This window comes from Vombatus ursinus, unplaced genomic scaffold (genome assembly GCF_900497805.2).
Source record: "Vombatus ursinus unplaced genomic scaffold, bare-nosed wombat genome assembly UNPS02014833.1, whole genome shotgun sequence".
Classification (NCBI taxonomy): Eukaryota; Metazoa; Chordata; class Mammalia; order Diprotodontia; family Vombatidae; genus Vombatus; species Vombatus ursinus.
The window spans coordinates 8639946-8667149 of record NW_020954611.1 but is presented as its reverse complement, the minus strand read 5'-3'; the positions used below and the strand labels follow the sequence as shown (position 1 = coordinate 8667149).

Genomic DNA, 27204 nt, shown 5'->3' with positions numbered 1-27204 from the left:
CCACTTCTCAGGGATGTTACAGGAAAAGATTCATGATTTGGGGAAGGGCTGGACTAGATCTTTTCCAGTTCTCTTCTTCAGAAGCCTAATTTGAGCAACTCCTTTCAGCCTCCTCTTCCTCCCGTCATGTTCCCTCTCTACCATTCTGAACTTCTGTGCCCTGTCCTCCAAGCCTCTGAGAGTTTTCAGGATGAGAACACTCAGAGGCAAATTTAGAACTTTGGTGCTTAGATTTGTTCCCATGAGAGGTCAGTGAGCTAAGCAAAAGGCTGTTGCCATCTCTCTGCTTAGCTGTCACTTTGATGACATGATAGGATGCTTCTGGAGCCAGGAGTCTAACAAGGAATCCAGCTGGATTCTGGATCCTGTGCCCTCCTGCCATTCTGAGTGCCAAGTGCAAGGTCAGTCCAGCCAACTTGCTTAGATCCATTATTATGTCTTTTAAATTTAAGTCTTATTACTGCCTCTTATTTTTTAATCACAATCATTTATTAATATTTCATGCCTCATGAACCTTCCTCTCTAACAAAGAAAGAGTTTAAAAACTGCTTGTATCTGAGAGGATATGTTCTATTCCTATCATCTTCCACTTCACCAAGGGGAAGAAAGTGTGTTTTGTCATTTTTTTTTTGTAATTATGCTTTATTTTAACATTCATTGAAATTTTTTTTGGGGGGGGAGCAGCTAGGTGGTGCAGTGGGTAAAGCACCAGCCCTGGAGTCAGGAGTACCTGAGTTCAAATCTGGCTTCAGACACTTGACACTAGCTGTGTGACCCTAGGCAAGTCACTTAATCCCAATTGCCTCACCAAAAAAAAAAAATTTTTTTCAGTTCCCAATTCTCTCCCTTACTCCAGCCCCTCTCTTGCCCATTAAGAAGGTAAGCAATATGATATCCAATTATACATGTGAAGTCATGCAAAACATATTTTCATATTAGCCACATCACAAAAAAGCAAGAAAATTTAAGTAAGTGAAAAAATATGCTTCAATCCTCAGAGTTCATCAGTTTTCTCTCTCTGAGAAGTAGATAGCTTTTTTTTTCGTGAGTACTTTGGAGTTGTCTCAGATCATTATGTTGACTAGAGTAGCTAAGTCTTTCACCATTGATCATGTTAACACTATTGCTGTTGTCCTGGTTCTGCTCCTGGTTCTGTTCACTTGACTTTGTATCACTTCATATAAGTCTTCCCAGGTTTTTCTGAAGACATCCCCTTTGTCATTTCTTATAGCACAGTAGCATTCCATCACATTCATATACCAGAACTTGTTCAGCCATTCCCCAATTGATGGTCATTCCCTCAATTTCCAGTTCTTTGCCACTACAAAAAGGACTGCTATAAATATTTTTGTACATCTAGGTCTTTTTCCTTTTCCTTTGATCTCTTTGGGATATAGACCTAGTAGTGGTATTGCAGAGTCAAAGGGTATGCACAATTTTATAGCCCGTTGGGCATAGTTCCAAATTGTTCTTCAATCATCTGTTTTCCAGGACCAAGATTAATTACTCCAATTTATCTGAGTTTGGCTGTCTTTTAATGTTACTTGTATTTGTTTTATTGTAGTCATTGCTTATATTGTTCTCTTGGTTCTGCCCACTTCACTTTGCATCAAGTCATATGAGTCTTCCCATGTTTTTTCTGAATTCTTCACATTTACTGTTTCTTTTGGCACAGTAATACTCCATTAACCTCAGTCTGTTTAGCCATTCCCTGATGGAGAGGAACCCACCTTTATTCTAGGCTTTTTGCTACCATTTTTGCTACCATTTTTACTTTTTACCAAAAGTAAAAATAAAGAGTACATAAAAAGTACCATGTGAAAATATTAATGATACATGGAGCCTTCTTTCTATGTTTGACCTCCATGGAAACACGTCTTGCAGGGGCACCAGTTAGGTTAATTAAATGTCCCGGTGTATCTTGGTAGGTTTCAATTATAGTACTACCAAGATTCCTTGACAAAAAATTTTACCTTGATTTCCTTTTTTTAATTTGAAATTCAGAGAACCAAGAAGAGGCAGGTGGTATTAGTCACTTTAGTAACTAATCTAGACCTAAGAAAAACTCTGAAGTGGCAGGGTTGGATTGGGAGTGTGAAATGAGAGGGAAGGCAGCATAGTATATGAAGAGAACATTAGATATGGAATCAGGAGGCCAGCTCAGAAAATTGAGGCCCAGAGAGGTTATGACTTGGCCAAGGTCATACAACGAGTAGGACGTAATTTGAATTCAGGTCTCCCTGATTTCAACATCCAGCACATTTTCTGCATCCATTAACTACATTGTTTGCTATTTCCAAATAAGAAAAATGTTTTTTTAAAAAAACAAAAATAACCAAAAAATCCTACGTTTATGGTAAAAAGAGAAACTGAACTCCAAATCACCACTCCTAATGACATTTTAATTACCTTAAATCATGTGTCAGAAAATGTCATAGTAGAGATGCTGAGAGACACAGGTAGAATAATGTGGACCAGTGACATTGGAATTATTATGTTAGGCTGGCTGGGTCAGGAAAACTCTGCCTATTTTGCTAAGCAAAAGCTATTTTGGTGGGGGGGGGGGTTCTTTAATTTTCCAAACATCTCATGTGTTTCCTGTGGTTGTGAGGATGAAATTAGATATTTGTCAAGTAGTTACCACAGGGCTGACACATAGTAGGTGCTTAATAAATGCTTGTTACCTTCCTCCCTTCCTAATGACAGAATGGTACAGGAGAATCTCCTTCCTGTATGTTTTCACAAAGGTTACCTAGAGGGAAATAGCAGGGATGAAGGAGAGAGTTTGTGATTAGCTTTGCTACCAGAACTTTTTCAAGTAGGAAACAACAGAGACCAGCCAGGGGAGACAGCAGGGAGGATCCAGCCAGTATGGCCTAGCTATGCAAGACTGGCACTGAGCTAACTATATGATGTAAATGTGTTAGCTACAGAGGTTTTCATTTAATTGATGAGTCAAGTGACAAACTTGTAGTTAAGTGTGATGATGGCTCATCATTTGACTAGGACTAGACACTGTAATTTTTTTTTTAAAGCTAGTATCAAATGTCAAAGAAAAAAGTTTATCAATTTTCTAAAGCATGTATTTTAGAAACCAGTTCTTACAGTTCAAATTCTGTTTGCATTGGGAAGTCAGTTTTGCTTAATTGCAGCGTTTGTTTTTTAATTTCCACCCACTGTAACCTGTCCTAAACACTGTTTGCTATATATGGTCATGACTGTCTCTGGACAACAGGGTGTTGTCCACCCACTACAGAAGTATGTGAACTTCGGTGTCTCAGTGCTGTTTAGGTGAAACCGAACCAGTGCTACCTAAACACCAATGATGAATAGCAGAGACAATTGGTCTGTCTTTATATAAGGAACAAACGATAACCCATGTCTAAATTACACATCACTGGTATGCTTTTGTCTCAATAGCCTTGTGAGCTAGAAAAGCCCAGGAACATAACCCTTCCTAGAGATAGGTGGTGGTGCAGTAGATAGAGTGCTGAGCCTGGAGTCAGGAAGACTTGAGTTCAAATATGGCCTCAGACTTTCACTAACTGTGTGACTCTGAGCAAGTCACTTAACCTCTATCTCATTTTCCTCAGCTGTAATAGTGGGAATAATATCATCTTACCTTCTAGGGTTATTGTGAGGATCAAATGGTATATTTGTAAAAAGTTCTTAGCATAGTACCTGACACATGGTAGGTACCATATAAAGCTTATCCCCTTCCTTTCCCTCTACCTTATCTCTTTCTGCCTCATTTTCTCATAAGTAAAATGGAAATAATAATCCTCTAAGGATCATCCTGAGGACCAAGTAAGATTCTTTTTGTTCTAATCTTTAAATCATTTGACCTTGTTCGAATTTTTTTTTTGGTTGTCTCATTGAATCATTGAGTTCTGTTTGCTCCATTCTGTTTTTTGGGGAATTCGCGCCTTGAATCATGTTTTCTACCTTCTGTTTTACACAGTTTATTCTTTTTCCTATCCTGCAGCTCTGACAGGCTGAGGCCAGGATTCTCTTGGCTTTGGGACTCATTTAATGGAGATCTTGCTGACTTTTGAGCCCCAGAATCCCCCCAGCCAGAGCACCTGCAGGCTTCTGATGACTTGTGCAGTGTTTAACTAGATGGAGGAGTTTATTGGTTCTTTCCTTCAGTTTTGTTTGAGCGTTGCTTCATTCATTGTATGCTCTTTTATATCATTGCTGGGGGTGTTTCTGTGGGTAAGTGGGCTTAGGTAGAGCCATCAATATCATCATTTTTGCTGAAAATTCCCCAGTTTTATGATTGAACCTCATCCCTGACTTCCCATAGTTCCCTTTTAGACATTTTAAAAATAATGTTGCCCAGTGGTGATTTAATTTTGATGGAAGGAGAGGGTGGACAAGTGGCTAAAACCTTAGAAACCATAGGGTCAGACCATCTATGAACCATGGGTACAATCACCGTAACCCCAAAGATCTTTGTCCCTTAAAGGGCATAGTTTACAAAATAAACAAGTAAAATAAAAGAGAGGAGACTGATTATTGGGAAGTGGAGTAAAATAATCAAAATACTGTAACATCACTAAAAAAATTGAATAAATAAGCAGTGTCCTACAATTTATGCCAAACTCTGCAATAAATATACACAGGAAAGACAAGTGACATTGCTCAGACATCCCTCAGATGCTGTCAAAGAGTGAGAGCTCACATGGAAGCATGTTGTTTCTAAATTGTGAGAGAAATAGAAAAAAATGTTTTTCCTATTTCTGGTATTTTTCAGACCTTCCTTCAGCGGTTTAGACTTTGGGGGGAGATGAAGTAAAGGCCTAGCACTGAGGCAAGAGGTTTGCAGCCTTATGTCTGTTCCTGGGGCTGGAATCTAAGGGAATGTGAAGCAAGATGTTCTTAGAGAAGCCCTATCCTTTTCTAGGAGAAAGGCAGGGCCAGGGAACTCCCAGAATTGTGGAGGCTGGACTGCAGAGATGGCACTGACAGTGCCCTCAGCCAGGTAGGTCCTAGGGAGGTGTAAAGGCCCATGAAGACCTGGCCCCTGCCTTCATGGAGATGACAGTTTAACAAGAGCAGTGGGGCCAGTATACAAATACAGTGTGGTAAAGATATGAATCCCATAGGCTAGACTAGTTTGAAAGGTACCAAGTGCTATGTGACTTTCAAGGAAGGAAAGAAAACTTCGTGAAGGCGGTACATTTGAGGCTGAGAAGATTTCCCCTGGTTCCAACAAGGGCATCAGTCGCAGAGAAGGGGGTTGTGTACTTGTTTTTTAGAGCTTTCCAAAAGAGGAATGAATGGGTTGCATCAGGAGGTATGGGGTTCCTTCTCCCTGGAAGGGACTTCATTAGAAGGCAATCAGTCAGTAAACATTTATGAAGCATCTCCTATGTTTTAGGCACTATGCCAAATGCAAGAATGGGAATAATACCGCCTTATCTCCCAGGCTTATTGTGAGAATCAAAAGATGTAATGTTTGTAAAAAGTTCTTAGCACAGTGCCTGGCACATTGCAGGCCTTATAGAAAGCTTATTCCCTTCCCTTCCCTCCACTTTTTCCTTTCTGCCTCATTTTCTCATCAGTAAAATGGAAATAATAATAGTACCTACCTCTGAGGGTTGTCGTGAGGATCAAATAAGATTTTATTTGTTATTTTTCCTAATCATCCAGTCACTCGATCTTGTTCTGATTTTTTTTTTCGTTGTCTCATTGAATCATTGAGTTCTGTTTGCTCCATTCTGTTTTTCAGGGAGTCCACACCTTGAATCATGTTTTCTACCTTCTGATCTAAACAATTTATTCTCCTTTCTACTTTTTCCTGAAAAACCACATTTCATTTTTTAATCTATTGCTTCATTTCTTTCTTTTTTTTTTTTTAGGCAATTGGGGTTAAGTGACTTGCCTGGGGTCACACAGCTAGCATCAAGTGTTTGGTCTGAGGCCGGATTTGAACTCAGGTCCTCCTGACTTCAGGGCTGGTGCTCTATCCACTGCATCACCTAGCTGCCCCATATTGCTTCATTTCTTCCATCCACTTATGGAGTCTTGGTGTCTGGACCAATGTTTTTGTCTTGTTTTTCCCAAGGTTTCAATAGTACTTCTGCTGAGGAAGGACAACAACACAAGAGAAGCTGAAAAATGGGATTGGGCAGGGTGGGGAGGGAAGAGGCAAGGGGAAGGTACCCCATAGAGGACATGGGGGAAAAGTCAGAGAAATCCTGAAGTAGTGAAGCCAGATAAGAAATGAGATGTTCTCCTTAATGAGCTCCCTCCTTAAATGAAGATTTTGGAGCTCCTGGCTTCACCTTCCAATCAGAGGGATAGAAGGTAGTGATAAGATGAAGCATCAAGGCTGATAGAATCTGGCAAGATGATGAGGTTTTCCCAGTAATGAACTTCTTGGGGCATGGTGGAAAAGTCAATCAGAGAAGCCCCAAAGTAATGTAGCCTGGTGAGAAATAAGTTGGTATCTGAGCTGAGCTGTCTGCTTAAATGGAGGCTTTGGACTTCATGCTCTAGACTCCAATCAGAGAGGCCAAGGGCAATGAGGAGGTACAGTCTTAAGGTTGATGAGGTTTTCTCAGTACTTCCTGGGGCATGGTGGAGAAGTGAGAAAAGTGGAAGCTGTGTGAGGACTTGTTGTAGAGAAGATTCTTGGTCAAGTAGAAGTTGGATAAGATACAGCAGAGGTCCCTCCCCAACTCTGAGACCCAGTGATTCTGAAATAAAAGATTTCTTAACCACTCAGCCTTCCAAAGTTCCATGGGCACAAAGCTAGGAAACTAAACTACCAAGGAAAAAAAGACACATTGAATCATTGTAATTATGCATGAAATGGGATAACTCACTACTACATTTGCTTATTGGATCCTTAACTTCAGACCCAAACAGTCTAACTAAGGGGAGGGAATAAGCTACACTGATTCTCAGGAAGGATTCATACATCCTCGGGTTATTTAAATGGATAAACATAAACAGACATTTGAAAGTCTGTGTGCCCAGCTCTGTGTTAGCATGTTCATGGAGCTTACAATTTAATTGTACATAAAAAGGTAGTAATGACAAGACATTCTGTCGTAGATGTCAAATGGAGGGTCTAGATGAGAAATGCTCCTGGAGTTCATAGGAGGCACTGGTGAGTGGGTGGGAGTCAGAGAGAGCTTTGCAGAGAGGAAGGGAATAAGACTTGGCTTAAGGCTTAAACAATGCATGAGGAGGTGTGATGGAGTGAGCCCTATGTACCTTGTTACTGGAGGGGTGAAAATATGTTGATAATGCCACATGTTGATATCATTTTTATTTTAAATATTGTTATCAATACATGGTCCTCAGGATCTATTCCTCCATCCCCAAGAAAAAATAGGAGTTAGTGATTCATCTCTCTGAGGTGGGAAAGTGATTACATTCCTAGCCAAGGATGAGAAAATTTTCTCTTGACCTTCAAGTAGACGTTGCTTTGCCCAAACCATAGTAAGAAGGTTAGGGGTGAATTTATTTAAGATCGCATGTTTGGAATCAGCTATCCAAGTAAGCTAGAAAAATTATACTATGAAGAATATGTCAGGGGCAGTTAGGTGGTACAGTGAATAGAGCACCAACCCTGAAGTCAGAAGGACCTGAGTTCAAATCCGGCCTCAGACCAAACACTTGACACTTACTAGCTGTGTGACCCTGGGCAAGTCACTTAACCCCAATTGCCTAAAAAAACAAAAAAAAAAAAAGAATGTGTCTACATAAACCCAAAACAAGCCCATTGGCTACATGTTCCAGGCTGAAAATGAGAATGTTTACATTAAAGGCTGGATCAGCCAGCACATATTGGCTGTGGAAGATCCGTGCGATCAATAAGCATTTATAATGTGCCCACTCTTTGCCAGTCATTGTGTTACTTTAGAAAAACCACCCAGAGCAGAGGTAGTGAGATAAGCACCCCTAAAGCAGAAGCAGAGATTCGGTAAGTGCCAAGGCTTAAAACTCTAGGAGTGAAAACTTCTAAGGTAAACTCCAATAGAGTTCATTGCTACTGGAAGGTTGAAGAAAGCCACATTGTCACTGTATACTTAAGTGCCTTTTCCTGAGGACAATATAGGAAGAATAGAAGTAGCCCCATCATTTGTGTAGCATTTTATGATTACGAAAAGGACACATTGTTATCTCATTTGATGCTTATACCAACCTTGTAATGCTATTATCCCCATTTTACAGATGAGGAAATTGAGACTCATAAGGTAATGGACTTGCCCAAGGTCAGTCAGCCAGTACATAGTCAAACTAGGGCTAGGTCCAAAAGATTTTCAACATGGGGGCAGCTAGGTGGCACAGTGGATAGAGCACTGGTCCTGGAGTCAGGAGGACCTGAGTTCAAATTCAGCCTCAGACACGTAACACTAGCTGTGTGACTCTGGGGCAAGTCACTTAACCCCAGTTGCCTCATCAAAAAAAAAAAAAAAGAATTTCAACATGGAATGACTAAAGTTTCAAGCAGCTATGGTGTAAGACTTTTATAAAACCGAGAAAGATGTGGGTGGGATGAACACAGACTGGTTTACTATACTTAAAGTATAACTTTACATAGCTGGTGAAAAACGTACAGGACTTTTTATTCCAAAAAGGACAGTGGGTTATTTTTACTATATTCAAGAAGTATTTCAATCACTCAATCAGTCATTGGTGGTTCAGTGGGTTGTTATAGTATGTTTGAGAAGTATTTCAATTAATCAGTCGCCTAGGCGCAAGGTGGCATAGGTGGCAACTAGATGGGGTAGTGATGGGCTTTGAGTCAGAGACCTGAGTTCAAATCTAGCCTCATGCACTTAGCTGTGTGACCCTGGGCGAGTCACCTAACCTCTGTTTGCCTCATTTTCCTCATCTGTAAAATGGGGGAAATAATGCAGATCAAATTAGATATTCATTGTAAAGCACTCAGCATAGTGCCTGGTACATTGTAAGTGCTATACAATTATTAGCTATTAATAAGCATTTATTTAAGCGTTTACTTTGTGCTAAGACTTGGCCAAAGAAAAAAAAGAAGACAAAAACCATCCCCTGCTCTCAGAGAGCTCCCAGTCTGGTTGACTTGCACACTCCTCGACTGCAGGGATTATTTTGCTTTTCTCTTGGTGTACCCAGCATGGTGTGAATGGAATGGAATTGCCTGCAGCCCCTGAAGGGGAGACATCTTCTTTTCCAGTTCTGGCCAGGTTCACATTGCTGGTGTCTCGAGTGTGAGACCCTTGGTGCAAACTGACCCTCCGTTTCTTTCTCTGTGTCAGGTGGAAGTGAAGCCATACGTGCTGGATGATCAGATGTGTGACGAATGCCAAGGCACCCGCTGCGGTGGCAAGTTTGCTCCCTTCTTCTGTGCCAACGTCACCTGTTTGCAGTATTACTGTGAATACTGTTGGGCCAGCATACACTCCCGAGCTGGGCGGGAGTTCCACAAGCCACTGGTGAAGGAGGGGGGAGACCGCCCCCGCCACGTCCCCTTCCGCTGGAGCTGAGTCCAGTGCCTAGCTCAGCCACACGTACTGGAGTAGATAACTTGGAGGGAAAAGAGCGGCTGCCTCTGGGCTTAGAGTGTTCTGGAAATCTGTGCATTTGTTCTCGACTTTAAAGAAGAAATGGGTCTTTTTTATTATTATTATTTACAGTCATATTACTGAACTCAGTGTCCGGTATAATGCAAACCTGCAGAGTGTAACTGTCCTGGCTTGCACTTTGACTCCCCCATTGTCTGCTTGGTACCTTAATTCTTACCCAAGACTTGTCACTAGTGACAATTTGTAGACTGCCATTCTAATCAGCCTCCGTCAGGCCGATGTTTGTGATGACAATTTTCTTTTGTAGAATTCTAATTGTTCTTATTTTTTAAACCAGAGCATGCACTTATTTTCAGAAACTTTAGAATTGCCCCTAGAAAATGACTCACCAAAGGTAATCCTCATCAAGTAGGTGGCAGATGTAGCAACAACTTCACTGATGTTCAGCAATCCTTAGTTTGGGTCATTTAGAGTCAAAATAACCCTTCAAGAAAAATAAGCCTTTAGTTGCTCTCCATTTCGACTTGTAAGGATGTTACCTCATGAGCTATAGCTTTTATTTTTTTTTCCCCCTTCCACTTTTTTTTTTATTTTTGTTCTGCTGAGGATTTTGGTTAGGTCTTTTAGCGTTAGATAAATGTATGCTGCGATAGCTTTTGCTGCTATTAAAATGGTATTGTTAATACCATAATACTCTATTCAAGCTAGGGTATCGATTGAATGAAACAAACCCACATCACACGTCCTGTGAGTTAGAAATAGCGACCACTGATGGAAGGAGAGATCCGCAGACACAGGAAGCTTCCAAGGAAGGTCAATACTTTTGACTGCATGTTTACTTAATCAGATTGCTGCATGCAATAAATTTTATATCTAATGTCTAGTATAAAACTTGCCCACGGTGCACAAATTAAGAATCTACGTAGGCTACAAAATACTCATTTAAAAAGACAAAACACAACCACCATGGTTTGGGGGTGTTTTTTTTTTCCTTTTTTTTTTCTCCAAAGAACTGGTTGCCGACTGGAGGAAAGCATGCCTCAGTAAAGGAATGCTTATGAAATTAAGAACAGCCCCTAACAGAATGACCTATATCGCAACTACTATTAAACCTAGATGTAGGATATTCTTAAAGCAAATTTGTGGATGGTAGATGAAGTACTTTGCGGTGCTCTGTTATATATATATATATACATATATATAAATATATATATATTGTGCAATTTATTTTATATAGTAAAGTGATTATGTCTAACTGTGATCAACCTTAACTGTGTCAGACATTAACAAATTGGACAGTTCGTAACTGGCATATTAATGAAAACATGAGCTCTTAGTTACAATCTTCTAATGCTTGTACCATTTTACATAGCTTCAGACCTTGTCCAGAAAACCAAAGAGCTCATATTAGCTTACATACACTAGGAATATATATATATACAATCTATAGAGCTAAATTGTCAGATTGACAAACGGCACATTTTCAGAAAGTTGGGGAAAAGGTGATGCTAAAGAAATGTCTGCACAAAGGAAGGTGGCATTGGAGGAGAGGGGTTTCTAGCTGTGAAATTCACTTCTTACTTCCCCGAACAGATCCTGCAAAGCTTGAATCTAATTCAGACCTGCTAACACAGTGGACATTTATTTAGCATGCACTGCTGGGCTGCAGATAGCCATATCTAGACACACATAGTGTACTGATGATTGTGAAAATCTGTAAACTTTGGTTTCTCTTCTTCCTTCTCTGTGTTGCAATTCTGGGGACAATCTGACTGGCCTGTGACGCTGCAGAATAGACTTTCTTGCTTGTGTTCTCGCGTGTGCCGCTGTGACGTCATTGTTCTGTCTTAAGTCTGTTGAGTTTTGGTTTCGCTTTGTTTTTTTTCTCCAACATTCAGTTGTGATTATTGGTTTACATGTTGTGGTTTGTTTTCTAAAAGGAAAAAAAAAAGTGTGGGTTTTTTTTTTTTAATTAGTTTCAAACACTTGTTATAGTTCTCCCTTTTGAGTGTAAGTTACTTCTGGGCCTTGGAGCAGTTTTGCTCTTTGTGACCCAGGTTGTTTGTGTGCATGTGTTGTGTGCGTGTGTGTGTGTGTGTGTGTGTGTGTGTGCGCGCTTTCTTTCTATGTCTTTTGGTTTTGTTTTGTTTTTATCTGTGAGACCTTTTGTTATGCACTACTTACTACCTTTGGTATCTAGACAGTTCCCAACAGTTGGCTGGTGATTTTTTTTCTTTTTAAGGAAAAAGGCATGCTTTCTGGCTGACATGATCCTTTGCAATACCTCAATTTTGAAATATAGGAAAGAAAATGATATTTTCTAAGTAAGTTTATTCAGAAAAAATATATATTAATTTAATTCTGCAAGAAAAAATGATTTAACAGATGGGTAACTTTATTTTTTTCATGCTTATTTGCGGTTTTTTTGAAAATGAAGAAGTTAGAGCTTTATAACTATAATATTAAAGATCCTGTCTAACCTACAGAAACCTACCTAGTTGTGTGGAAGGAGCAAAACTTTTTGAAGACACACCCCTCTTTCGCATACTAAAATCACCCCGCCAGAGAGAAAGCTGGAAGACGTACAGCATAGAGTTGAGTCCAACATTGCCGTGGAGAATAGGTTGAAAACAAACTCCATTTGGTGCTGAGAGCTGTGAATAGACGGTGAAAAATATTTTCCCTTAATTTGTATATTTCTAATCAAGCGTTGATTATGCACGACTGACCAGAATTGTGAAAGAGTTCTTCTGTTTGTATTTTTTTAAAGAGAACTTTTTTAGTTTATTAAATTATAACATGTTCCCTTTTGTTTGTAAATAAGTGTGCCCCTCCCCCCCAGTTGTTAATGTTCTATTAAAAGAGAGGGTCCTTCAAAAAAAAATTATTTTTTAAAAAAAATCCACAAAAGGTGTTTTGAACTGTCTGTAACCTGCCTGAGAAGCGCCTGGTCCTCCAGGCCTCCTGTGGCCATTCCTTGGGGTGAGACTTGAACTTGTTTTTTTGAAGGCTATAACCTAACCTCGACTATTTGTTGTTATGTGCAATACTGTTTGTACTGTTTGTATAAAAAATAGAAAAAAAAAAGAAAAGAAAAAAGGCATAAATCTTTATTGCAGATTTATTTTCATTGCAAACTTTAGACATTGTGATTCACTGAAATCATTTTTCTACTGTCAAATATGTACCTTTTCTTCATGCTGGTATTTTTTCAATAGTAATGTAGCCTTTGTACTGAGACAAAAATTTTCATTGTTATTTTTAGAAAGATTTTTTGCTAAGAAAAAAATTAAACATATTTACATATTTTTCATTTTATTTCGTATTTTCTTTAAAGAGTGCTTTCTCAATCATTAATAGAGTTGTTTCGGGAGGGACTTTCATATCTGGTCAATGTCATAATATTATTTTGTATTTTTACTTGGAATAAATTAATTTTATGATGCTAATTCCTTAAAAGTTTATTTTTTTCATTTTCGGTTATTTTTGAAGCTAAAACCTTTGTAATATTGTTACTAAAGTGTCTAGTTTTTTGAAATGCAAAGCTTTCTGTATTAACTTGCTGAAGTGGTTTACAGTAGGTGACAATGAATTAATGGCTGGTTATGTAAAGTGACTGGAAATGTAACGAACAACTGGGCAATAAAAAGACAGAATGGAGCCGAATGTGTGATATTTTGGAAAGCCTTTTCCTTTATTAAAATGGTTTAGGGTGAGACTAGGGATGTCACAGTACAATTCACTAGGAGGTCACAGTCGATTTATCCAACACCAGTCCAGCTCGATCCTGTGGCATGAGCCTATGGCAGCCCCCACCCCACCTCACTCTCACCCCTACCTCCTTCGGAGCCAGGGCTCTCCTAGCTCGTCCTGCCTGACCCCACGGTTCTCTGCCACCAGCTGGATGAATGCTTTCCCTAAAGCCAGATCTTGTACGTAAGCTTCCAGTGGTGACAGCTTCCACAGTCCAGAGGAGGAAGTAGCTGGATTCACATCGATATCGGGGTGATTCAGGTTTCCTAGCTGAACGCCCTTCCTCCCACTGATGGCGCTAACAACAGTCTCATGGCACCACTGTCTCTGAACCATTTCAGGTTCTCCCTGCTTTCCCGGCTTGTTATCTTAGCACTTCTCCTCCACATAAATAATTTGTCCTGTTTGTCCACGCATGACGAGTTTTCCTCACTTCAGGGACTCTCCCCTATCTTTCCTCTCCCATCCACCCCCAAAATTGACCCTCTTTCCTTTGAAACTCTGCTGCTAAAAGCAGGAGTCCTTAGGTCTGGGATCTAAAATTTGAACTGAAAAAAAATATTATTTAAACTAGAAAACTGGTGTTGAGTAAACTGAACATGCGATGACTTGCTCTAGATAGATGAGTTCTTTCTATCTGTCATGGATGGCCTCCTACAGTGCACTAGCAGTGGAGTGGAGAGGTAACTCGGAGAAATCCATGGCCAGAGTGGGCTATTGTGTGTGCCCTATGTATTCAGTTTTGTAAATAATATATAGATTAGATCAAGTTGTAATGTAAAATTTTGACTCCAATTAGGTAATCCAGGTTGGAATTTTACATTAATTACCAATAAGCGGTGGTTAGGGACAGAAGAGGGGAAATTGGCAATTTCTCGCTTAGTGCTTACAAAGACTATGCTTAGATTTCTGCCTATATCTTGTGTTTTTTAGCTTGTTAGTGAGGCATGGGCTAAAGCAAGATGTAGTACATTTATGCAATTAGCAAATAACTTTGCTAATTTCCTTTTATCTATTAGATTAGCAACAACCCGGCTTTTTAAATGGGAAAAGCTCCTATGTTAACCTTCTGAGTGTTGTGACATCTCCTTTTGCAAGGTCTGAGGGAAAGATTAGTCACAGACTAGTACAAATGTCTCTTCTGTTAGAACTGGTTTATATGTACAACTGTTGCTTCTTACTCTAGTTTGTATGGAAATGTCTGACTAACCCTTCTTTCCTTCTTTTTTTAAACCAAACCTTCTTCTCTATCTCAGCCACTCTACTGTTCCATCTTACCACAGAGTATTTTATGATCACTGCTGATGACGTACTCTATACCCCAAATGGGTAACAGGTCAGGAAGTGGATGTGTGATTCTTGGGACATTTAAAATTATACAAAAAGGGTTCTTAGCCACCAAGTATCAAGCTTGGGTGCTAATATGGGATTCACTTCGGCTATATTTTTTTTTCTGGACGCGGTTCTATTGGGGTATAAAGTATTAGGTGTTTGTACTTTTGCTGTCAAAACAATGGACATTAATGTTCTCAGCTAAGATCTCTGTACTTGTTTTCCAACTAACAACTATTTTCAATGTATCGTATCTTTTATTACCTGTTCTCTTAGATTGTTTTTTGCTAGTAACCCTTACTAAGCTTTCTGCCTTTCGGGCTCGGACTAATGCTTATATGGAACTGCAGTACTGTGACTGAAACATGGAGCTCAAGTCTGCCAATGCTTACAGCTGCTTAAACTTTGTAGTTTGGACTTCATTTTTTCTGTAACAACAACTTATTAAATCTAGTTGTATGAAGTACTGATACTTGTCATCCTTTGCCCCAACCCCCACCGGCCCCAACCACGTGCTGAGGAAGAGTATGGAGCACAAAACTTGGCTTTCCTTTCCCAAAGACCTGGTTTCTTTCCAGGGTGATTGTTTTTTTGGGGGGGGGAGGGGGGGAGCCAAAGCCCTTTTCAGTGGGTGAGCTGGAGCAAAACCGATTTCATCTACCTCTCATACACCTGAGGCTATTTCAACTTTCCTCTCCTCCTGAGTCTCATTTCATCCACTTTTCCTCCTTAAAAATTAAAGTTAAGTTGAGCACATCTGCATTCTGAAAATCCACACTCCCTGTGGAAGAAACACTAGAGACAGCTGACTCTGCTGATATGTCCATTCTGTGCGTGTGTATGTGTGTGTGTGTGTGTGTATACACTATGGAACTTTTGAGATGTAACTAGTTTCTTATAGCAGCACTTACCATGTGGAATAATCTCAAAACCTTAAGCCATGCATTGAAATTGTAAGTATGCAGAGTGCTTGCATTCTTATCACACGACCTACCTATTTTTGAGACTTTTCAAATAAAAAAAATTATGCTTGCTCAGGTTCTAGAGCTACCGGCTAAACAGCAGTGTGAGTCCTTTAGAAATTAGTTCATGAAGCCTTTGGCATGTCCAGAGCATTGGAGTGTCAAAGACTTCTTGTGGGCTGAAATGAAGATTGTCTTCAAGGCCTCTGCTTATCCACATAGGCCTTTGGAAGGTGGTGTATCCATCACTCTCCGAGTGGTTGACTTGGGTGTGGGGATCCACAGGAGAGAAAGGGGTTGTGCTAGAGTAGAAAGGTCTTAGGCTGTTGGCCTATGCCCTTCAAACACCTTTAACACCTTCATAGTTTAAGAATATTGGGAAATACAAAACTTGGAATGGAAAAATGCCAAGACCTCTGCAACATAAGTAGGAGCTATTCAGGGTTGCAGGGTAAAAGAAGGGAGAAAGGGAGATGTTCGTTGTTGAATCAGTATGGAGTGGGCGTTTGCTAAACTCATGGGATTTAGAACTGGAAGGAAGGTCATCATCTGATCACTCTTGCCCCCCTTTTATAGAGGAGGAAACAGGCCCAGAGAAGTAAAGTGACTCACCCAATGGCGCAATAAAGACTCAGATTCAAATCCTGGGATTCCAAACTTGTGACCTTTTCCACTATGCCTCTCCCAATAGATACTTCAATGAATGTATGGAGACTCCTTTCTTCAATTCTTTCAGTCATTTTGGCTCTACAGAGTGAGTTATTGCCTCATAGCAGTTACATTGGAGGAATAAAATGATGGAAGAAAGGTCTCTAGTCCATTGTTTATATACTTCTACTACTACCTTGTGTTTGGGGGGAAGGGAGGAAGGAGGGAAGAGAAGAGAGGATGAGCTGGCAGAATTGTCATGTTAGTTTTTTAGGGGAAGCATCCCAACACCTCTTAGGTTAATCCTCTCTGAACTGAACAACCTTTTTCCTTTTTTTCTGTGTCTGGAGCATTAGACAAATCCTCTCTAGGGTTTCCTTCTTTCTCAGGTCATGAACGATGCAAACCAACTTCAGTGATTAGGAACAAGAGCTAGTCAGGTGTAGCTACAAGATAATAGCTTTTTTTGCTTTTTTCCATTCCAAGTTTTGTGTTTTCCTATGTGTGACCTTGGGTGAATCACATAATTTGCCTGGCCCTCAGTTTCCTTATTTGCATAATGTGGGGATTGGACTACATGTGCTTCCAGTAGGACACTGTTATACTTGCAAGGATTTTAAGCTTATTTCACAAAATCAGAATTGAAAAGTTGGAAATTACCTTAGCAGCCAACTTTCCTGTTGAACTTTGTGTCCACATAGGGTTACAAAAAGAAAGATCTTCTTTCAGGCACTTTTAATGAGGGCACACTCTGCTATCAGTCTTTAAACCAAAGGAAATTGAGGTTTCTGTTTTTATAATGAAGACTCCAGCCCCCATGGGTGCTGTTACTGCCAATTTTCTCTACTTCCTTCAAGAAGGGGAAGAGTTGAGCACATTTTTTTTTTGAAGGTTTGGTTGAATCAGAATCCTCTCCCAGAAGACTAATATTCTTTGCACACTTCTCTTTCCCTTATATTCCTAGAATAGATTCAGAAATCAGTAGCATTTAGATGGGACCTTAAGCAGTCAAGGAGTCTTCTAAATAAGGAAACTGAGGACCACAGTGGTTAAGTGACTTGCCTAAAGTCACAACTGGTAAGTGGCAAGTGATGGGTTCCTTCTCCTTAAAGGTCTTCAGGCACAGGATGGGTGGCCGCTTCTCAGGTATGGCATTATGGGAATTCCTTTCATGTGTTGGTTGTACTTGATGGTTAATGTCCCTCCCAACTCTCAGATTTTTGTGGTTTTAAGCCAAAACTAGAACACAGATCTCCAGATTACCAGTCCAGTTCTCATTTCAATACACCATCTAGCCTCTTTTTCAATGACTACCAGAAAATATTAGTAAATTCAAAATCAGAGAATCTCAGAGTAGGAAGGACTGGACGCCGAAGGTCAGCTTGTCCAATCTATACCCTTGTGCAACATGCTACCCTCATCTTCAGTATTAAATTTTAAAATGATTACTCATAACAATAATAGCAGCTAATCCATATAACACTTTACAATTTACAAAGTGCTTTATACGTATTATCTCATTTGATTTGATCCCTATGAAGGAGGTGCTATTATTACTCCCATTTTACAGATGTGGAGTCCAAGAGAGGTTAAGTGACTTGCCCAGGTTCACATATCTATAAGAATCTGAGGCAGAAGTTGAACCTGATCAGGTTTTCCTGACATCAAGGCAAGAACTATGACCTTGCTGCCCATATTTAAGAAAATTACCAAAAGGATGAGGTATAGAGAATATCTTTCCTTTTCTTCTTTGCTAAGGGATTAGGATGGGGTGGCAATTTTGGATGGGAGACATTTTCAGCCTTGACTGATGTGTTGATTAGTTTTGCCAAACTGCTATTTTTTTTCCTCTTCCATTTTTATTCTTTGTTAAAAAGGACTATCTCCCAAGGTGGGGAAGAGGGATAAATATATTGGAAAATGAAGGTGATGAAAAAGCAAAAGGTATCAATAAAAATTAACTTTAAAAAATTATTTCCTCCCTGATCCTCCCCTAAATACCTTGGAAATCTTATTTTCTTTGAATTAGTTAACAGGAATTCTTCCCAGAACTAAAAGATCTAAAAGTCATATTTCTTGTGTGTGTCTTCCACTATAGTTCTACTAGTGTGTGTGTGATGAACATAAGGTTTCAAAAATGGTGCCAGGGGAGCCTAGGCTTGGGCAGGCAATACCTGCCCATACAAGAATAATTTTAAGTATGGGATTGGCAATGGACTACCAGGATGGGGAACCTGTGGCCTTCTGAGTCCTTGGGTGCAGCCTTTTGACTGAGTCCAAGTTTTACAGAACAAATCCTTTTATTAAGGGGATCTGTGAAGTTTGAGTTCAGTCAAAGGGCCACACTTGAGGACCTAGAGGGCCACATGAAGCCTCAAGGCTACAGGTTCCCCAGCCCTGGGTCACTAGACCTATCTTCCAAGAATCATTCATCCTCAAAAGATTAGGGATTGACCACCAGATGGCAAATGGTTTGGGTGATAGCAACCCAGAAGGCCACCTAAAAAGGCATGGAAGAGTTACTATCTGTATTTATGAAAAGGAATACCCTCAACATGGAAATTGTGAACCTCTGATATACTGAAGTAATAAAAATGGTCATAAAACAGCTTTACCTTATCTACTCTGATCTTCATGACAGCTTGGTGAGGATATACTGCTACTCCTATTCTACAGATAAAGAAAGAGGCTCAAAAATGGTAAAGTACCTTGCTTAAAGTCCGTAAGCTAATAACTAGCTACCACTCCATACTGTATTTACTGTTATTTTTGCAATTATTATGCTGTCTTTCCTCCACCTCAAAAAAAAAGGTTCTTAAGGTTACATTTTCCAAATGTATAACTATAGGGAAAGACAAAGGATAGGCTATGAAACTGTGGAAGTCAAAGGGGTGAGTGAGTGGCTGTCCATGGCTATTGAGCCAGCTATAATTGCAAGGCATTTTTATAGAGTAAGTGCCTATTTTGCCAGAATGGGTGACAAATAAGGAACAATAGATTGAGAATTTTTTCAACTCCATTCTCTCCCTCTCTGTTCTTTGACTACCTTGTCAGCTCTATCTTGAGCAGTTGTCTGACCATTTTATTAGTAAGAATATTATTAATTAATTTTAGTACTTTAAGATTTCCAATGTGCTTTTCCTCACAAAAGGTGGGTAGATAGTGCAAGTGCTTATGATCCTCATTTTACAGATGAAGAAACAAAGGGTCAGAGAGGCTGTGATTTATTTAATGACACAAACTATCAAGAGCAATATCAGTAAATTCAGGATCAAGAATCTCGGCGCTGAAAAAGGATGGTGTCATCTTGCCCAACCAATACCAAAGAATAAATCCCTTCTGTTAGAAGGCCTGGGTTCAAACCTGATTTCTGGTATTTCCTGTGTGACCTTGGGCAAATCACTTAACTTCCCTGGCCTCAGTTTCCTCATCCAAAAAATGAAGGGGTTGAGATGAATGGCTTCTTAGATGCCTTCTATCCCTACTGTGATTTGTGATCCAGTGATCCCAAGGTGATCATTTGGCCTTTGATTTAATATTTTTGGGTTATTCAGAGCTCACTGCCCTCTTGAGGTAGCCAATTCCACTTCCTTTTTCTTATATGAATACATGATTTGATAATCTATCATTTTTCTGAGCTTGTTGACATTTATTTTCCTGAAATCTAGAGAGCACTAGATACTGGTCTGCCCACCTTTTCTTTTCTTCTTTGTGAGGAACTCTAAGCTAAAGAGAGATAGTGTTGTAAATGGAGGGAACTCTGGGCTTCATCAAAGGTTCAGGATATAAAATAAATCATTAGTATTTCTGTTTATTACTAACGAAACCCAGAAGGAAGAGAGAAATTCCATTTAAAATAACCTCAGTAGGTGTAGAATACTTGGGAGTCTCCCTATCAAGACACACAGGAACTATATAAATACAACTACAAAACAGTCTTTACAGAAATATAGACAGACCTAAATAACTGAAGGAATATTGATTGCTCATGTTTGGACCAAGACAATATAATAAAAATGGCAATACTAACTTTATTCAGTGCTCTATCAAATTATTAGCAGATTTATAGAGTTAGAAAAAATAATTCATCTGGAGGAAAAAAAAGTCAAGAATCTTAAGGGAAATATTTTTTTTAAAGTGGGAAGGAAAGGGGCCTGGCAATGCCAGACCTCAAACTATACTACAAAGCAATAATCATAAAAATGAATCAGTGGCATTGATCTGGTAAACAATATTCAGATGCAAACAAACTTACTAGCCTACTTTTTAATAAATCCAAAGACCCAGCTATTGGATCAAGGACTCATTATTGGACAAAAACTGCGGAGAAAACTGTAAAGCAGTTTGGAAAAAATCAAATTTAGGTCAGGGGTTCTTCATCTTTTTTGTATTGTAGAACTGTTTGGTGGGTTTGATAAAACCTATGGGACCCTTCTCAGAATAATGTTTTTAATGCACAAAATAATGAAACCAATTATATTAAAACAAAGATATAATTTTTCCCCACTCACATTCACAGACCCCCTGAAATCTATTCATGAACTCCTTAAGGAACCCTGGGTTTAGACCAATGCCTCACACCAAATGCCCAAATTAGTTCCAAATGGAAATATGACTTAGATATAAATGGTCACATCATAAGTTAGTGGAACAACAAGGAAATTTCTTCTCAGATCTGTGGATAGGGGAGGAGTTCATGACCAAACAAGGGATAGAGGAGATCAGCAGAGGATAAAATGGATAGTTTTGATAACATAAAACAACAAAATCAATACAACTAAAATGAGGAAAATTATTTGTAGTAAAACTTTCTCTAACAAGCGCTCATTTCCAAGAAATGTAAGAAATTAATGCAAATTTATAAGAGTCTTTCCTCATGGTTAAAGCATATGAATGGGTAGTTCTTACAGGGCAAATTATCAATAACCATATGAAAAGATGTTTCAAATCACCAATAATTAGAGTAAGCCAAATTGAAGTTGGTGAGCTTCCACTTTGCAAACATCAGAATGGCAAAGATGACAAAAAAGGAAAACAACAATTATTAGAGGGGTTGTGGGAAAACAGGCACATAATTGATGAAGCTGTGAATTGGACCCATTCTGGAGAGCAATTATAACTATGCTCTCCCAAGTCACTAAATTGTATAGGCCTTTTGACCCAGTGATATCTCCCCTAGGACTGTGCCCCAAATAGATCAAAGAGGAAAAGAACCCACGGGCATAAAGATATTGAGTAGCTCTTTTGTGATGGCAAAGAAATGGAACCTAAGGAGGTGTGGCATCAGTTGGGGGATGGCTGAACAAATTGTGGTATATGAATGTAATGTAATACTATCATGCCTTAAGAAAAGATAAAAAGGAATGAGTTCAGCTAAATATGGTAACATTTATATGAGCTGATGCAAGGTGAAGTGAGCGGAATCAAGAGAACAATTTATAAAATAACAACCACACTGACAAGACAAACTTTGATAGACTTAAGAACCCTGACCAATCACGATTCCAATGGCCTGATGACGAACGCCACTACCAACCTCCTGAGAGAGAGGTGATGGGTTCAAGTTGCAGAATGAGTCATAACATTTTTTGATATGGCCAATTTGAGAATTCATTTTGCTTAACTCTATTTGTTACAAGGATTTCTTTTTCTTTTTCTTTTCGATGGAGGAAGAGAGGGGGTTGGGAGGAAGAGAAAATAAATGTTTGTTAATTGAAAAATAAAATGGGAGAGAAAGAAAGAAAGAAGGAGCCCTAGGTTTGGAGTCAAAGGTCTAGGGCTTGAATATTCGCTCTGCTCTTTTGCTGTGTGACTGTCAATGACCTCTGTAAAATGAGGTTAGACTCAGTGACCTCCAAGGTGCCTTCCAGCTCAGAATCCTGTGCCTTGAATCATTTGACCCCTCCAAGGTTATTTCCACTTCAGCGATCAGTGCTCCATCACTAGGAACAGTCAAGTTCAGAACCACATGTCCTCCTCTTGCTTCCCCCACCTTCCGAGTCTGGTTCTCCTGACCTCCAATCAACTACTCCCCCATGGGAGAATCATCTCTGCAAGACTGCATTCATTGGAGGAGTGTTGCACCATCAGCTTAGGAAACATGATGGAATTTTTATTAGTTTCACAAAAATCATAGGCAATTTTAGAGTAGCATATAAAGGAGAAGAAAGAAGACATCTAGAACCTCCATGATGTCATCCAGGAAACATTTATGGAATGCCCACTGCGTATACAAGGCCCAATGCTAGGTACCCACTGTGGGGAAGGGAGGGGCGTAGCGAGTGAGGGGACAAAGAGATAGCATTCAGAAGTTTGCAAAGAGTAAGCACTAACATCAATAAAGTGGAATAATTTAGACCTTGCTTTCCTCATTCGAAAATCAGAAATACCGCCCCGCCCCCCCCCCTTCCCACCATTAATCTCTATTCTCCCTTGGCCATGTAGTCCAGATCTCCTGCGTTCTATTACCTCACAGTCCCTGCAGACTACTTGGCCACTCCTCCCTCCCATAGTCTTTCTGTATATAAGGTCCATCTTGTCTCCATTAAGGTGCTCGGATTCTTAAACTCCAGCCAAGGGCTCAGATTCTTATAATCTAGCCAATAGCTCAGTAATGTTCAGATTCCTTAAGAATCTACTCAATATGACAGATGTTCTAATAAACCTTGTCTTTGGTTGAAAGAAGGCTTGGGTTGAATTCATTTGGGCAGGACCCACGTGTTGTGATTTTGGGGTCCCAGTTATGGGGTATGGGCCCAAGCCAAGACCTTTGCCCCTTACCCCAAAAGAATTTGGGTCCCATTTGTCTAAGGGATTCTCCTTGAATTCTCCCACTTGATCAAGGTCTCTGACTTGCCCTGGGGCTATAATCCTATTGTGTGGTACGGCTACTCTAACACAATTAAACGCAGAGACTTCTCAAGGAAGCAAAAATTACTCTTTATTACAATCTCGCGAGAAGGGGCATCTACTCCTCCAGTACACTACTAGCAGGAGAGAGGCGAGGCACAAAGGACAAAGCGAGGTTATATATCTTAACGCAAACCAGAAACTCCCACCCCGCCGCTATCCCTTACTCCCATTGGCTGGGAGGTGGGCTTACATTCTAGGCACGAAAATCTTTCCCATTCCCAAAGAACAAGGAAACAGGGTTTAGCCAATCCAAACATACACGTCTGTATTTAGTATACCTAATGCTGACGAGGCAGTGGCAATCAGGAGAGCGTTTAGGGCCGAATTAAACTTGTGGCCTGTTCGTTCTCTCAGAGCCTACCTCTAGTTTTGAGACCGTCTTTTCATCACCACCCTGAGAAGTCTTCACAGAGGTTATATCTCGTTCACTATCAATTGGCCCTTCATTATCAACTAAACCCAATCTCCCAATTCTCTGTTAACCTTAACCTAGCCTAGCCCTCCATTGTCTCACCTCCCTAAGGTCCCTGACTACTCCCCACACTTGACCCTATCTAGACCCCATTCTCACCCTCCCAGTCACTTCCATCAAATCCCTCCTACAGTCTTTCTGTATATAAGGTCCATCTGGTCTCCATTAAGGTGCTCAGATTCCTTAAGAACCTAGCTAATAACTTGCAAATGTCCAGATTCCTTAAGAGCCTGGCCAATATGGCAGATCTTTAATAAACCTTGTCTCTGGCTGAAAGAAGGCTTAGGTCAAATTCATTTGGGCAGGACCTGCATGTCATGATTTTAGGGTTCTAGCACCCCCTAAACCTATAGACCTCATCACCAGCACCCCTGAACCCCTAAACCTCAACCATGTCATCATCTCCCTCATGCCATAGTCCTCCTTGAGAACGAAGGACAGACCACAACCACATATAGTTTGTGTAAAACTCCAAACCTTGAGTCTTAGCTAATGTCTAAAGTTGGGGAAAACAATTAGTAAATTCCCAAGTAGTTCCTCTTTTTCTTTTTCTTTTTTTATTCCCCAAAGGAAATATGCATAAAGAGGTTTTTGCTTTGATGTAGCCATTGATAAAAGAAATTGTGTTTGTACTTCTACAGATTTCTTATTTCCCACTCACCAAGGAGCCAGGTTTTCAGAAATATTTTCATTTACTCTCAGTAAAGTCAAAGACTTTAGTAATTAGTCTTGAAAACAAGCATCAGCAGAACAATTGATTTGGTGATTATACTTTCTCACAGTGAATCTTAGCCAATGTTTTGTCTGAAGCCAAAACATGTGCAAGTTCACTATTTTTCCAGTTCTAAAGAGCTATCCAAGTTCTTGGAACGTCCTGGAATATTGCCTGAGATGGTGGCCTATTCCCCAGGGCTTGGAAACACGCCCCTTCCACCAGGCTTTCTGATGGTTGTTTGATAATCTCAGTTCAAGGACAACGCATCTGATAATATTGATTGCTCTCTGAGCTCAGGACTTGACCTGGAGTTGTCTTATGCATGGCACAATAGGAAGAGAAATTGACAAAAAGTAATCAGAAGTTCTGTGCTCCACATTCTGGCTTTTTCACGAACTAGCCATGGGCAAGTCACTTTGCTTCCTCATCTGTAAAATGGAGATACCGATACTTTCTTTGGCAAGGCAATTGGGGTTAAATGACTTGCCCAGAGTCACACAGCTAGTAAGTGTTATGTGTTTGAGGCTGGATTTGAACTCAGGTCCTCCTAATTCCAGGGCTGGTGCTCTATCCACTGTGCCACCTAGCTGCCCCAACAGTGATACTTTCTACCTCACAAGGTTGTTGGGAGAAAAGTGCTTTGGAAAACCCCAAAGGGCAATACAACTATGAAGGGAACCTTTCTCAGATGAATGTTTCATGGTTTATTGAACTGAATTTATGGAAACAACTGCTAAGTGTATGAGCTGAGCCCTTGACAAACATCATCTCATTTGAGCCTCACAACAACATTGTAAGGTAAGTGCTAATGTTATCTCATCATACAGTTGTGGAAATGGAAGCAAACAGAACTTAAGGACTTGTCCAGGGCCACACAGCTAGTAATTATCTGAAGCCAGACTGGAACTTGGGTCTTCTAGATTTCCAGGTCTTCCAGGCCTAGCACAATTATAAACTATCAACAACCATATGAAAGAATGCTTCAAATTACTAATAAGAAAAATAGAAATCAAAGTAACCTTGAGGTCTCACTTCATACTTAGGAAGATGTCAAAAAATGGAAATAGTCAATGTTGGCAGTGTTATGGAAAGATGGGTACACCAGTGCATTAATGGTGAAACTGTGAATTGGTCCAACCATTGTGGAAAGCTATTTGGAATTATTCAAGGAGTGTGACTAAAAGGCCTCAAATGCCACAAAATATTTTTAGTAGACTTTTGGGAGTAGCAAATAACTAGAAATAAAATAGGTGTACCTGACTGGGGAATGGCTGAACAAAATGTCATACAGGAAAAGTGAAAATATTACTGTTGTAAGACATGATGAACATGACAAAGGCAGAGAAGCCTGGGAAGACTTAAATGAACTGATAGAAAGTAAAGTAAGTAGAACCAGGAGAACAATATACACAATTACTACAAGAATTTGAATAGAGAGGTTAACAATAATAAAACCCTTGAAAATGACTTCTCTGAAATCATAATGATTAAACATGGCCCCCCAAAAAGGGACATGGGAAGATATTCCTTTCACTCACTTCTTTATAGAAGTAGGGAACCATGGATGCAGAACATTGAATATATAACATCAGACTTTGAAATGTTTGTTAGTTTCAAAGACCTTTTTTTTTTCTTTCTTCCTCTTTTTTATTCTATTTATAAGGGATGGCTCTCTGGGAGGAGGTACTAGGAAAGATGCAGTGGGAAATATAGCTGATATAAAAAACAAAAGACACAATAAAAATCTGGTTTTGTTTTTTTTTTGTTTTAAAGAGACAAAGGGGGCAACTAGGTGGTGCAGTGGATAGCGCTCCGGCCTTGGAGTCAGGAGGACCCGAATTCAAATCTGACCTCAGACACTTGACATTTACTAGCTGTGTGACCCTGGGCAAGTCACTTAACCCCAACTGTCTCACCAAAATGCAAAAAAAAAAAAAAAAAGAGAGAGAGAGAAAGGAAAGAAATGAGAGATGGACTAGATGATCTCTGAGTACTCATCTGGCTCTAATGCTGTATCATTCCAGTTGGTAGACAGACATGTGTAGTAGGCCATTCCCTCCCTTTTAAAAAAATTGATCAGGCAATTTTACCAGTAGTGTGGTAACTTCAACTAAGGATGATGTTTCAAAAGTAGGAGTGAAGTCCACTGGGTTTTTTTCCCAGCAAGATCCCCCGGCTTTTTGTTGTTGCTTTTGTCATGAACTAGAAAGTCATCAGTGAACACGAGCATTTCCATACACAAAGAAAGCTAGAAAAGGAGGATTGCATTTAAGCTTTGAATCGATTTATTATATACAGCTTGGCTTTTAAATACATTTACAACAACATATAGTAAGATATGTTATATAATTATACACATAATATGTTGTATATGTATACACACATAAATTTAACAATATATACATTTGATGTATACACAGTTAATTTGCATATATAAATTATGTGCATGTATTTAACAACATTCATAAATATATAAATTTGATTATATGTATATGTAAATTTAATAAATTTAACAAGGTAGAACCAACATTGCCCTGATTGTCTTGACCCCTTCTAACTTCCTTCTGCTCTTTTTCATGTTTGTTTGAATTGTATCATTGGTATACTCTTCTTTCTTTGATTTTTTGAACTGATATCACTACCCACAGTCTCCTCTCCCTAAATCCCACCCCTCCCCCCAAAAAAACCCAAACCTCTTTTGTAATAAGTAAGATTGTCAAGCAAAACAAGTTTGGGTTGCATTGGTCATGTCTGCAAAATCTGTTTCATTCTGCATCTTTAGTGCGCTGTATCTTGTTACTCTTTTCTCCCTCTATCACAGAATCCTTGAGTAGTACGACATACTAGTAATTATCTGGTCCAAACCAGACACAAAAAGTAATCCCT

At 39.6% G+C, this 27204-nt stretch overlaps 1 protein-coding gene across 5 annotated transcripts in view; it reads left to right on the top strand.

Moving 5' to 3' along the window:
- Window positions 1-11902, top strand: part of CPEB3 (cytoplasmic polyadenylation element binding protein 3) — a 229460-nt gene extending 217558 nt beyond the window's left edge. For all 5 annotated transcript variants that reach the window (XM_027839883.1, XM_027839884.1, XM_027839882.1 and 2 more), the window contains one exon: window positions 9258-11902. In XM_027839883.1, coding sequence (XP_027695684.1) covers window positions 9258-9485 — 228 coding nt within the window. In that variant the 3' untranslated portion in view covers window positions 9486-11902. The remainder of the gene's footprint in view (window positions 1-9257) is intronic.
- The last annotated feature ends 15302 nt before the right edge of the window (window positions 11903-27204 follow it).